General features: G+C 62.1%; 1 protein-coding gene across 1 annotated transcript in view; it reads right to left on the minus strand.

Moving 5' to 3' along the window:
* Positions 1 to 5,445: 5,445 nt before the first annotated feature.
* Positions 5,446 to 13,544, minus strand: part of MEGF6 (multiple EGF like domains 6) — an 86,859-nt gene continuing 78,760 nt past the window's right edge. Inside the window, exons 23-38 of the mRNA XM_038538815.1 lie at positions 13,181 to 13,309; positions 12,973 to 13,101; positions 12,563 to 12,691; positions 12,046 to 12,174; positions 11,632 to 11,760; positions 11,261 to 11,389; positions 11,014 to 11,142; positions 10,727 to 10,858; positions 10,468 to 10,596; positions 10,048 to 10,176; positions 8,960 to 9,088; positions 8,665 to 8,793; positions 8,271 to 8,399; positions 8,052 to 8,180; positions 7,358 to 7,486; positions 5,446 to 6,094 (exon numbers count right to left, since the gene is read on the minus strand). Of these exons, the coding sequence (XP_038394743.1) occupies positions 6,033 to 6,094; positions 7,358 to 7,486; positions 8,052 to 8,180; positions 8,271 to 8,399; positions 8,665 to 8,793; positions 8,960 to 9,088; positions 10,048 to 10,176; positions 10,468 to 10,596; positions 10,727 to 10,858; positions 11,014 to 11,142; positions 11,261 to 11,389; positions 11,632 to 11,760; positions 12,046 to 12,174; positions 12,563 to 12,691; positions 12,973 to 13,101; positions 13,181 to 13,309 (2,000 nt within the window). The 3' untranslated portion in view covers positions 5,446 to 6,032. The remainder of the gene's footprint in view (positions 6,095 to 7,357; positions 7,487 to 8,051; positions 8,181 to 8,270; positions 8,400 to 8,664; positions 8,794 to 8,959; positions 9,089 to 10,047; positions 10,177 to 10,467; positions 10,597 to 10,726; positions 10,859 to 11,013; positions 11,143 to 11,260; positions 11,390 to 11,631; positions 11,761 to 12,045; positions 12,175 to 12,562; positions 12,692 to 12,972; positions 13,102 to 13,180; positions 13,310 to 13,544) is intronic.

Here is a 13,544-nt window from a genome sequence, read left to right on the forward strand (position 1 = left end):
GACAGGGGTGTGGAGAGGGGCTGAGCCAGTAGGAGCACGGAGGGAGGAGGAGGGGCTGCCCTGAGCCCCACCCTTCGAATCAGGTCAAGGAAGGTGATCTGTACCTGGAGGGGTGGGCAGCTCCTCCCTAGTGACCACCAAGGTGACCTCCAGGGCCTCAGGCAGTCAGAAGGGCCAGGCCTAGGTCAGAGCCCAAGCTGCACTGGTGGTCCTGGGCAGGGTCTTTGCATGATGGGGGGACGGGACAGGTCAGGACTGTGGTCGCGGGGGCGAGCCCCAGGAGCTACGCAGGGAGAAGTACTTCCTGTACGGGTGGGAATCTGGGACCTGGACTTCCCCACCCATGAGCGAGGTCAACTCCCTGCTTTTTTCTCAGAGCTGCGGTGGGGGCGAGTGGTGGCCAGGGCCAGGCAGGTGCACCCACATGTGCATCCGTGTGTGTGTGTGTGTGTGTGTGCCAGGCAGGGGCGGCACCTTTGCGGAAGCCTGGCTCCCCCATAGAACTAAGCTCCCCCAAGGAAGCCCACCTGCTTGCTCTCACCGCTGACCCCCTGTCCCTAGCTGTCCCTAGCTCCCCAGGGAGGCAGGCCTGTCTGCTGCCTGTCCTCCGCCAGGCACACGTTCCTTCGGAGATTTGGGAGGCCCTGGGGCCACACCCTTCCTGTCCTGACCTGAGGACACAGCCTTGGGTCCTCTTGGGTCTGCAGAGTGGTTCCCAAGCAAGCAGGAGGAATGCTTAGCCCGGAGGGCGGGTGTTCAGGACGCTGTAGGGGCTGCCACCAAGGGCAGGGCTGCTGGGAGGGGGGGGGGTGCTGGGTCCACCAGGGCAGGGCCAGAGCTGGCCAGCTCAGGACAGACACCCTTCAAAGAGGGATCAAGCAGCACTAAATAAATAAATAAATAAATAAATAAATAAATAAATAAATAAAGCAGCACAGGGCCCAGCTGTCTCAAGGTCTGGAGGGGCCCAGGTGGGTGGGCAGTGAAAGGAGGAAGGCTAGGGCTACCCCAACACCAGTGCCCACTTGAGACTGAGGGGACTCTGCTCAGCCCGGGTCCCTTCCTGAGGGGAGGGCAGGGCAGCCTGGACCCTGGCCCTTCCCAGGCAGAGGCTGCTCTGACCTGCCTTCCAGCCAAGCTCGTCCTAAGACCTCAAACAACCTTTCTGCCCCCTACCCCCACTCCCAGATGCCAGGGTGTCTTGGGGAGAACCCTGCCATACCAGCCCTGCTGGGGAGGGGCCTCCAGGGGCCCTCCAGCCCAGCCCCACCTCCCAGCCAGCTGCACTGCCCCTTCTGTTGCAGGCAGGGAAATAGGCCCCACTGCAGGGAGCAGTGGGCTTGCAGGGCCATCGGGGTTTCCTAGGACGTCATCCACCCCGGTGGGGCCCAGTGGGAACAGACACCAAGGTGTTGTGTTAGTGCTGTTAGAACCACTCCAGAACATCCCGGGCCCTTTCTGCAGGGAGGACCCACCTCCCGAGAGTGCCCCAGGCTGGGGGGATGAGGGTAGGGGGCTGGCGGGGGCACTGCAGCTGGGCTTGCAGCCCTGAAGGCATCCAGCGCTCCTAGGTGACCACAGTGGTGCCCCAGCAGCACCCAGGCTCCCATGCCCCGTGCACGAGAACCCCCAGACCCCCGGGCTCTTGCCCCTTAGGCATGCAGGTTGGCATCTCCATCTGTACCTTCTTGGGATGTCCATGAATCCCACACACTTCATCATCAATCACCCTTGGGTACAGTCACCGGTCCCGAGATCGGCCCCTGGCCCGTGTTAGACATCCCAAACCCCCCTCCCCAGCTGTCACCCACCAGCACATCACAGGGCTCTCTTAGGACTGGGGTCACATCAGACGGGGGCCCTCTACCCCTCGCAGGGCTCCTGGTTTGGGGCTTCATGCATCCTTTTGGAGATAAACCCGCAGGCATGGATGGGCCTTGCCGCGGCGGAGAAGGATGTCGTACGTGGCCGTTTCCTGGTTGGCCACTGCCTCTGCTGAAGCGCTGCGGACCTTCACAGGTTTTACAGGTGTCATAGGATACAGATGCTCCTCACACACCCCACCCCCGACCCCTCCACCCCACGCCCTGCTGATTCTTATAGTCAGGCTCAGTGTCTGCTGGCCCCACTGGCTCTTCCATGACTTTTCAAGTCCTGCCCCCAGGCCGCCCCCAGCAGGTTCTCTCTTTCCCACAGCCTCACACTAGTTTCTTGCTCTCACCGTGTGGCCTGGAGACTGCCGAGCTCTGCTGGGGTGGGGGTGGGAGGCAGGAGACAGCCAGAGTCCAGGGGGGTGGGCGGCACGGGGGGCAGACAGCAGGGCCCCGGGGGTGTGCTGGGTGGGCCCGCTGGCCCGCGTGGCTTCACTCACAAAGACTTGAGCCCCCTGGTTTCTCCACCAGACTTGCAAGAGATCCTTGTACACGACCATTGTCAACGAAGCCCTTGTCTATACCCACCCGGCCTTCCAAGAATGTATACCCTAAAAAGATGAATTCTATAGAATGCTCTTTCTGCTTCTGTCAGACAATCGTCCAATTTCTCGTCTTACCAAATACATCGAAGCACTTTGTGACGTGAGATTGTCCTGGCATCTTGAGTTCCATCCCCGCTGGATCAAGCTGGTATTTTTTAAATTTTGAGTAGAAGAGGCAACTGGGTGGCTCAGTCAGTTAAGCATCCAACTCTTGATTTCAGCTCAGGTTGTGATCTTGGGGTCATGAGGTCGAGCCCCACATTGGGCAGGGAGTCCGCTTGATGATTCTCCCTCTCCCTGGCCCCTCTTCCTCACCCACACACTAATAAATACATCTTTAAAAATATTTTTGTGCAGCTAATATCTAGGATTAGGATTTCTGCACACACATAAGGAGTCTGTAATCTCGTCTCCTTGTACTGTCCTCACCTGATTTTAGAACCAGGTTATACCAGCCTCATGAAATGAGGATGAGCCACTTTTCCTGCTTGTAGGGTTTCCAACATAATTCCTATTAAACGGCTTCACCGTGTCTGGAAACTGTGGCACAAGCACCCATACCAGCCGATGTCTCAGGCACTCCTGCGGGTGGTGACCAGCTCCAGGTCCTATTTGCATTTATTTATTTAGTTTATTCAAGTTTTTTCATTTCTACCAACACCAATCCTGGCGTTTCGTATTTTCCCTCAAAACCTGCCCATTAAAAAAAAAAAAAAAAAAGCCAAGTTACTTGTATGTGGTCACTCATATGACTTTTATATCTCTGTCATGTTTGTGTATTAATTCTTCCTCTTGTATTTTCTCTGTGTTCAGAAAAATCATCCATCTCCCTACTTTTCTTCCTTATTCATTTTCAAAGGAATTTCGACTTTTATGTGGATCATTTCTCCATTTGTGTGAAGTTTAAATAGATATGAATTCTATGCATAGAATATAACAAATGCATGAATATGAGCATAGATACGTATAAACCATGTGTGTTAAATCCTACTAAAGTTTTATCACTGCTTGCGTCTGTTTGCTTAACCTGTTTATGGGTTGTGTGTTTTGGGGTTTCTTTAAAGAACACGTTAAAATCTCCAGTTGGCAAAGTTCATTTGAGCTCTTACAGCGTCAGTTCTATGGATTTCCAAGCCTCTGCTGTTAACGTGCATACATCCGCGCGTGGATTTATACACAGCCACTTCTCATTACGCTTTTCAGCCCGAAACATTAAAACTCCCACCCCAGCTTTTGATGGACTCTGTAGGCTTCCACGTCCATCCCTCTAGGGAAGTCTTTAACAGTGAAAATCCTGTTCAGCTGCATTAGACGCGTCTGGGTTTTGATCGTCCCTTGTACCCATTTGTGGGCTTTGCTGATGTACTTTCTCACTCTGCTCCATTCTTCCTCCTTCCACTGGAGCGAGGCCGCCCTGCAGGTGGCTGAAAGGCTACCTGTCCTGTCCTTGCAGGAGGACACCTGTCTTAGTAGGACATGTCTGCACACAGGCCTACTCGCCTTGCCAGCGCGACTGTCCATGGTCTGTCGGCGCCCGTCGCCAGAGGGAGGGACCCAGCACACTCTCTCCACCCCTGCCCTGCACGCTCGTGGTCACTGAATATTTGGTTCTCTCTGGGACAAGGTGATGCAGGAGACATCCTGGGGAATCTCTCAGCACATCTGCTGGGGTTCTCTCTCTCCTTGCTGGAGAGCATCCTCTGGGTCCGTTTCCAGGTCTGGCTCTGGAGGGTTAACCCCCAAGAGGAACCGGGTTTTATTTTTCAGATACTTCAACAGCACATACACATGTCGACTTTCAAAACTTTTTCTTTAGCACTGTGACAGCAGGACATCGGGGTCCTGGTTCCCAGGGTTTCGCTGTGAAGTCTGATGCCACACAGATTTCTGTTCTCCTTTCCTGGGTGCTGTAGGATTTCTCCTTGCTGGTGATTTCCTGAAAGTTCTTTAGATCGTGGCTTTTTTATTCCTGTTCTACGGTGTCGCATTCCTTCAGTCTGAGACCATTCACCTTCTGCCCTGAGACCTTCTGTGGTGGCTTCACCTCGATGTTTTTCTTCTTGCTCCAGAGCTTCAATTAGATGGATGTTAGGGTCTCCCTTCATTCATTTCCATTAACCTCCTGTGGCGTCCTCTCCCTCCGAGCCTCCCAACAGTGCACTGGGGATTAGAGAGCCCCCCACCCCAGCTGCACACCCCCCCCCCAGCAGCTCACCCCCCCACCCCCCACCCAGCACCACGGCCAAGACCAGAGAGCCTGCTGTCCAAGCAGTGCCAGGCCGCGCCCCACAGCTCCCTCCCGGGCCCTCATCACTGCAGCTCCTGGAACTGCTTCTTCAGCAGCCTGGCTCTCTTGTCCTGCAGGCTGGCTCCGTGTCTCTTCCTGGGGCATTCACTACACTTATCTGAAACCCTTGACACTACAGCGCACGAACTTGGCTTTTTCTGCCACAGGCTGTTCCCTCGTCTGTTTGAGGGGCTGCGGCTACTAGAATCCTCCTTATTTTCCTCCCTGAGATCCTCTGCCTTGAGGGTATCCGCTAGCTGGGCTGGTGTAGACGTGGTGGACACATGGGACTACCGCCCAGACCCTAAGTGCCTGGTGTGGCCATCTGGGTCCAACCCAGACCACTGGGCACCCCACCCCTGGGACGCTCTTCACCCCCCTCTGCTGTTTCCACCCTGCAGACAGGAGGGGGTACCATGTTGCCCCCCATCACCACTGCCCTCAAGCCAGCCCCTCCCCATGGGGCCATACTCCCTCCCAGACCAGCCCCTCTGCAGGCCCCTCTAGAGCACTAGAAACCAGGACAAACCCCAACTGTCCTCGTGCGCAACCCCCACCCCCAGGGAGGGGCCAGGTGCCTGTGGGGCCTCCTTGGTCTGGGGGAGGTTCCTGTCCAAACACACAGGCTGGCACACTTGAGGGGGGTGCAGTGCAAGGAGCCCAAAGCAATGGACACACAGGCCACAAGGAAGTGGTGGCTTCTTTCTTAAGTTTCTGGGTTTCACATGTACCAGAGCCTGCCACCCAGAGGCCCTGCATGCCCCAAAGTCCTGCAGCAGGGTTTCCTGGGGCGGGCAGTGCCCGGGGTGCATGGGAGTGGCCAGCTGCCCATAAATACTTTTACATAAATACAGCGGCTGCAATTCCAAGGAAACAGGCTGAGCGCAAGGGTCCCAGGGCCTAGCACCAGAAGAACTGCCCCCTGCCTATAGCTGTCCCCAAGGACCCTGGGTCCTGACCCAGGGCTGTGGAGGGGTTGGTGCAGGGACAGGGCAGGGCAGGGGGTGGGTGGCCGGCTTCATCAGCACATGCGGCCCGCGCAGCTGTGTGGCTGTGCAGCCCGAGGCCTGGCACATGCCTGGGCCCCTTAAGCTAGGCCAGGCAGGGCCTCCCTCCCCATGGCCAGCTGATCCTTGCCCAGTGAGAGGCCGCAGGGCTGGGCATAGCCCCAGAAGACAAGGCTGGGGTTGAAGTCCTGGCCCACGGGCACCCCTCCTCAGTCATCACCAAAGTACTTAGAAGACGGGCCTGCTGGGGGCTGCCTCTGAGCTAGTGTTTCTCTGCCCCGCTGCTGAGCCTGAGTGCTGGTCCATGAGCTGGTTGTGAGGCCACTGTAGGGACAGGGGAAAGAAGGTCAGCTCCAGGGCAGGTGGACGTTTCGAAGCTGCCAGAGTTCTGGGCTCACACTCATGTGTCCCCTCCTGCCCCTTCAGCTCCAGCCCAATGGAGGGGAGATGGCCCCACTTCCTCCCCAGCTTCCGCCCGGCCTCATCTCTGAGGTCCAGGCTCTGGATCGCTGGCTGCCCTGTGGGACCCATGTTATATATGAGTGCACAGTCCTCCTCCCTCCCCTGGGCTCAGTCTGCTGGTCACAGGCCAGTGAGGCCACCAGATGCAGACACCGCTCTCCCCCTAGGCTCACAGGCCCTCTCAGCAAAGCCTCCCCTTCCCTCCTATGCAAATATAAGGGGGGGCCTCTCCCCCTCTCCAAATGAAAGCTCCCAGTGCCCCCAGCCCAGCAGCATGATGGGCTGGGAGGTGCTTTACTAGAAGCCAGCCAGTCAGCTTCAGGGCAGGGAGCAGGGGGCAGGGCCCAGGACTCCAAGCCAGCACAGCCTCAGGGGTAACCCGGGTCGCAGACCCCAGCTGCAATCCCTGCTGTCAGGACCACCCAGGGCCTGGGGCGCAGTACCACAGATGACCACCAGGTGCCGCCATGGGCAGCCCCAGCCAGGCCTCCACTGCCAGAGTGAGATCCCCCCACTGCCGCCCTAGGGCCCCTAACAGTCCTGAGCTGCCTCCCAGAGGCTCAAACACACACACACATGTCAGCCCACACTTGGGGTTCCCAGGCTGTGGACCTGTCTGGAATCCCCACTGTCTATAGAGCCGTCCTCACCGGCCCCAGACCCGACCCTCTCAGCAGATGTGTCCTGTCCAGGTCGGGCCTCGGCAAGCTGACCGGGGGACTCCAGGGCACCCCCCAAGCTTGGCATGCAGATGCATGTTCCCCCCAGGCCGTGAGGGCTGAGAGCCCAAGGTGCTGTCACTACACCTGCCCCCACCACCCAGGGGTATGGCGGACGGGCAGGTGCTGGCGTGCACACACAGGGGTGAGTATGCGTGCAGGGCTGGGTCAGAGCCCACCTACACGGGAGCAGAGGGCTGCTGGGGGTTGCTGGCGTGGCACAACCTTGCCCCACCATTCAGCAGCTGCGAGGTCCCTGCCTCCCCCGCAAGAAGCCACGGGCACCGACTGCTCAGGGATGGCAACACTCTCGCCAGCTGTCCTGCCCTGGCCAGCCCGATGTGTGTAGGGGGCAGAAATAGCGAGCATGTCATCCTCCCACCTCCCCCTTGGAAACCTGGCTCACCTTGCTGGCAGGTGGGGCCCATGTAGCCATCCACGCAGCGGCACTGCCCACTGACCGGGTCACAGGGAGCGCCACCCCCACAGCTACAGCGCAGGGCACAGCCCGGCCCGAAGAAGCCAGGTCTGCAGTCTAAGGTGAAGGGAGAGGGAGAGACGGGCCTGAATGCCAGTCCTGCCTGCCCCCACCAGGGGACCCCAGGCCCTCTGTGCAAGGGTGCAAGGGAGCACAGGCCTCTCGGGCCTCACTTTGCCTGCCCTGTGTGAGCTCCCATGTGGGAAAGCACCTGCCCGGCATCATCGCCCCACGTCCCTGCCCAGCCCCAGGGGCTGGCAAAGGGGGCCCGGCAGCCAGGGACACTCCTCCCCGGGTCAAGCGACACACAACCATAAGGTCAGCTATGAGGTTGCATACACAGCCTGTGCCAGACAGTCCCTCCTATGCCCAGGCAGGCTGGCAGCTTGGGAGGGCACCCCTCCCACCTCACTGTGCCCCCATCCTGGCCAGAGAGCAGCATGTGGCCTTGACAACTCTGAGCAGGAGCTGCATGCTGGGCGCCCCCTGCAGAGGGACAGGATGGGCACAGGGGGCACAGTGCCCCAGCCAGAACACAGCTGAGGCTCCCCCTTATACAAGCAATGCTCACACCCCCGCTGAGGCCCGCCCCCGTGCCCTGCCAAGCGGGACCCAGACTCACCAAGGTCACAGGTGGCCCCTGTGCGCCCTGGGGGACAAAGACACTGGCCGGTGATGGGGTCGCAGGCTGCCCCCATCTCACAGTCACAGTGCTCACGGCAACCCTCTCCGAAGGAGCCTGGTTCACACCCTGCAGGGGGGCAGCAGACTCCGTGTCCCCTCCTGTCCCATGCCCGACTGGACAGGGCCAGGGGAGCACGTGGGAGCAGCGGGCACTCACCCTTCTCACAGAGCTGGCCGTAGAAGCCAGCAGGGCAGACACACTGACCGCTGACCGGGTCGCAGGACGCTCCATGCTGACACTCACACGCTGCCCGGCAGCCAGCCCCATGGAAGCCGGGGGGACAGGCTGAAGGACACCGCAGTTAGAGCCCCTACGTCCGTTCACGCACGGTGAGCAAAGGACCTGGTTCAGAGGCTCGTGCTCCCCCTCTTTCCACCTAGGCCCGGCCCCCGCATCATGGCTGAGGGTCAGGAGGGAGGTCCACATGCCCTCCTGTGACCCAAGCCCAGTGCCTCTGGCCTGGGAGTCCCACAGTAAGCGGGCCAGGCCTTAGCTCACCAGCCACCACGGGGAGGGACAGGGCCAGCGGCCTCCCCACCCCAGAACTCACCATGCTGGCAGGCCTGGCCGTAGAAGCCAGGGCCGCAGCGGCAGGCACCCGTGGTGGGCTCACATGTGCCGTTGTTTTGGCAAGAGCACTCCAGACGGCAGGCGGCACCGTAGTGACCAGGAGGGCAGGCTGGGGGAGAGCCAGCAGGTAGAGCAGGGGGCCCGAGGAACAGCCCCCGGGGAACTAGCCTGATTCAGGTGACCTTGGGGCCCTGCCCAGCCCTGGCAGCCCTCCTGCCCCCATAGGCCCCGACCCTCCAGCTGGCTCAGGGACGGGAGCGGGCCCGCACACTCACCCTGCTCGCAGTTTGGCCCTGTCCAGCCTAGGCCACAGGAGCAGCTGCCGTCGGAGGCATGGCACAGGCCCCCGTTTCTGCAGGAGCACACGTGCTCACAGTTTACCCCAAACCGGTTCTGAGGGCAGCCTGGGGGCAGAAGTCCAGCAGCGCTCAGAGCTCTGCCCAGGGCTGGACACACTCTGGAGACACGTCCCCACCACATCTGGCCTTCATTCCACAAACCCTCCCGGGGATTCCTAGGGCCAGTCTCTGCCCTCAGACACACACATGCCAGGGAGGGACACCAGCTGTGCCCTGCCCATCCATCCATCTTCTCAGCAAACACAAGGCCTCCCTGAGCGCCAAGGAGGGGCAGGGAGTGCCTGCCCAGGTGGCAGGAGCAGGTTAGGGAAGCCTTCCTGGAGGTAGTGGCCTTCTGCACTGGTGCATCCTCCAAGCTGAGGCAGCCAGGCTGCCAGGCGCTGCAGGTGGCCCCTGATCGTAATCTGATTGGCCTGCAGCTGCCATACTTCCCTGGAGGGATGTGGTCTAGCTGCTGCCAGGACACAGGGCTTATGACTGCTGCCACTAGCTAAGAATTGGGGGGGGGGGGGGGTTGGTGACTGACCCTTGATAAGAACCATAGGATGGCACAGCGCTCTATCCACCAGGGTGTGGGAACCAGGCCACAGGGCTATAGCTGTGGCCATGGGGGCCGGGGTGCCATCATAGGTGGGAGGCCCATGACTGCTCCTGGGGCACCCCTGTTCTCCACTAGGCCCTGTGCTCCAGGCTGCCCTCCACCTGGGGGCCCAGCAGGAAGGGCCAGCAGGACCCTGTGCCACAGGCACATGAGCCAGGGAGCCCACCTGTCCTCAGACAAAATAGCCACTGGCCCCTCCCACTAGAAGGCTCCGGGTTGGAACCTGTTCAGCCCCAACCAGCCACTTGAGGGGATTGACAGAGTGTTCATGTGACGGCACCACCCAGCTCTAGGGCCTGGCTCCCATCAGGGGACCCTCGGCTTCACCCCACCGGCGCCCCTCCCCAGGGCTGATCCAGCAGCATCTGTGACATGCAGAAGGGGGGGCCACGCGGGCACTCACCATGCTCACAGTGGGTGCCAGTCGTTCCCGGGGGGCAGGCGCAGCTGCCGGTCACGGGGTCACAGGTTACGGCCTGCCCACACCCGCACACATGCGCACAGCCGGGGCCGAAGTGGCCCTGTGGACAGGCTGCCGGGAGGGGACAGGAGGGTGTCCACTGCTGCCAGGTCCCCTTCCCTCTGCAGGGCGTGGCCAGTGGCAGGGAGGCAGAGGGGCCAGAGCTGGCCGGCAGGATCACTGGGGTCACACTGACCTCCCCCATACTTTAGCCCAGCCTGACACAGGCCCAGCAGGAGGATCAGGGACACAGATGGTCGGGGGGCTATCCTCCCTACAGGCTGGGAAGCCCTGAGCACCGAGGTGCAGGGAGCTGCCACCCTCTCCCTCCCCATCCATGCAGCCCTCTCCCCGGCCACTCACGCAGACTGCAGTCGGCCCCCAGGAACCCAGCAGGGCAGAGGCAGGCCCCAGTGGCCGCATCACAGGAGCCCCCGTTGAGACACCCACATGGCTGCTCACAGCCAGGCCCGAAGCGCCCGGGGGGGCACCCTGCAGGGATAGGGGTGTTGCCAGGGGCTGGGCCTCGCCCCCTAGGGCACACAGCCCCCGGTGCCCCCCCACACCACCAGCTGAGCAGCCCCTCTGAGGACAGCCAGGGAAGAGGCAGGACAGCACTCACGTTGCCGGCAGCCGGAGCCGTGGTAGCCGGCGGCACACACACACGTGCCCAGGGCAGGGTGGCAGGCCTGGTTCTCACCGGGACAATGGCACTTCTGCCCACAGCTCTCCCCAAAGGTGCCGGGGGGGCAGGCTGGGTGCAGGCGGCAGAGGTCAATCCTGGCCCAGCTCAGGAACGCTGCCCACCGCACGGCCCCCTCCTGGGGGTGAAGGTTTCGGTGCGGCTCGGGGGTCCCTGCAGCCTCAGTTACCAGCCACTCTGTCCCCTCCCCAGGTGGGGTCACCTACCCTGCTCACAGCCGGGCCCTGTGAAGCCTCGTGGACAACGACACTCCCCGGTGACGTGGTGGCAGGCGGCGCCGGGTGGGCACTGGCAGCGCTGGGCACAGGCCTCTCCAAACCAGCCATGCGGGCAGGCTGCAGGAAGCCACGTGCAGGGGGTGGTGGGGAGCCCTGGGGCCAGTGCAGCCTGGAGGGAACCCCCCTCCACCCGAGCAGTCGGTCCCGTGGGAGCTGGCAGAGCCGAGGGGCTCACCGTTCTCACACCGCGAACCTCTCCATCCTGGGGGGCAGAGGCAGGCCCCCGTGACATGGTGGCAGGTGGCCCCCCGCCGGCAGGCACAGTGCTCCTCACAGCGTACCCCAAACGTGCCCTCAGCACAGACTGGGGTGGGTGAGACAAGGCAGAGGGTTGAGTCCTGCTACGGGGGTTTGAGCAAGGCCAAACCCCCCCAGCCCCCCACAGGCGACCCCTGGGAGCTTGGATGGTAGTCCCTGCCCCCACCTGCCAAGTGACCACCTCACGGGGCCCTCTACCCTGGAGCAAGGCTGAGGCCAACCCCCGACAGGCCCAGAGGGGCCTCCTGGCCTTCCCCTCACCTCCAGCTCCCAACCCTGCCCACTCACGGCTCTGACACTGGTCCCCGGTCCAGCCAGCTGGGCAGAGGCAGCGGCCTGAACGCCGGTCACAGTCGCCACCGTTGAGACACCTGCAACTGTGCTTGCAGCCGGCTCCGAAGTGTCCAGGGAGGCACTCTGCAGGGCAGGGCACCCCAGGAGTGCTGTATGCCCGCATGGCCAAGGAGACTAGCACCCCCGCCCCACCATGCTTCTTCCACCCAGACCCTTGGGCCCTGTGTCGTTGAAGAGAGGGGCCTGCATTGGTCACACCACAGACCTGTGGCCACAGCCAGGATGCCACCCCCACCGGGAGAAAGCCATCTTTGCCCACAGAGGGTGGGGGTGTGCCAGGATACTTCGGGGCACCCAACCCTGGCCCCGGGGCTCCCCCACCCCCTCCTCCTCCTGCCCTGTGCTCACCCTCCTCGCAGGCCAGCCCAGTCCAGCCCTCCGGGCACGTGCAGTGGCCTGAGACAGGGTCACAGGTGCCTCCGTGCTGGCAGAGGCAGGTGTGCTGACAGTTCTGGCCGTATGAGCCTGTGGGGCAGGCTGGGGGAGGAAGGGAGCACATGCAGCACCCCTGCAGCTGGACCCAGCGGGCCTGACACCTCTGCCCAGAGGTTCTGCATGTTCCAGTCCACCCCAAAACCCAACACCAGACTTTGTGGGGAGAATTCCTCTAAGACACCTGCCCCAGGCCACCCCGGGCCACTGACCTCGCCACCTTCCTGCCCATCCTCTGGTGCCAGGTGCCCTGTGAGGGGGTGAGTCACAGGCCCTCCTTGCCCATCAGTCCTTGTGAGACCCATGTCCCCAGCACCCCACGCCCATGTGACCCTGCGTGGCCCACAGAGGGGCAGACACAACCCTGGTCCCAGGCTGCTGGGGTTGATCCTTTGCTCCTAAAAGATTCCCTCCTCCGGTGGTGGGGGCTTACCTTCCAGGCAGGTGGAACCCATCCAGCCAGGGCCACAGTGGCACTGTCCATGGACAGGGTCGCAGGAGGCCCCATTAAAGCAGGAGCAGGTCTGGCTGCAGTTGTGCCCATAGGTGTGGGCAGGGCAGGCTGCAAGAGGGAGGGGAAGGTCAGGGGTCTGGAGGTCAGCCCCCCGGGAGGGGCTGCGGTAGATCTGGGGCAGCTGGGCAATCTTCCCTTCCCTCCAGCCTGGGCACCCCTCATGGCGGCCGCGTAGAGGGACCAACATGCTGGCCCTCGTGAGCAAAGCAGCGTTTCCAAAGTGGCCACCTGGCAGCTTCAGAACCCGGGAGGAGGCCCCAGAAGTGAGCCTCGCACAGTGGCCCTGGCCCCTCTCCCAGAGCTCTCAGGGCCACCTGGGCCTCACGCACCCTGGTCACAGCGGGGACCTTGGCGGCCAGCAGGGCAGAGGCAGGAGCCGCTCACAGAGTCACAGGGGGCTCCAGCGGCACAGTCACAGACACCGCGACAATCCAGGCCGAAGAAGCCCGCCGGGCAGGCTGCAGAGAGCAGGCGGTGATGGGAGATGGCCAGGGTGATGGGGTCCGCCCGCCAGCCCTGGCACACGCCCCAGCTCACCGCGTTCACAGAGGGCTCCCCTCCAGCCGGCCGGGCAGGTGCAAGCCCCGCTGACGTGGTCACAGGCCGCCCCATGCTCACACTGGCACTGCCGCCCACAGCCCGGCCCAAAGTGGCCCTGGGGACACCCTGAGACACACAACCCCGGCCCCAGTCAGCTGGAGAGGGTGAGACTGACCCGGACCCGCCTGCGCCTCCACCATCTGAGCCGGGGGATGGGTCTGTAGGGCAGTCCTGGGGAAAGGGGGCTCAACCACCTGCCTCGACCTCCTCCCTGCCTGGCTAAGGATTGAGGCCCCCCCACTGTGGGGAGGTAGGACCCCCAGGCATGACCCTTGGAGCTGACACTGGGAACCCCTGCCTC

The sequence above is a fragment of the Canis lupus genome, chromosome 5, assembly GCF_011100685.1.
Source record: "Canis lupus familiaris isolate Mischka breed German Shepherd chromosome 5, alternate assembly UU_Cfam_GSD_1.0, whole genome shotgun sequence".
NCBI lineage: Eukaryota > Metazoa > Chordata > Mammalia > Carnivora > Canidae > Canis > Canis lupus.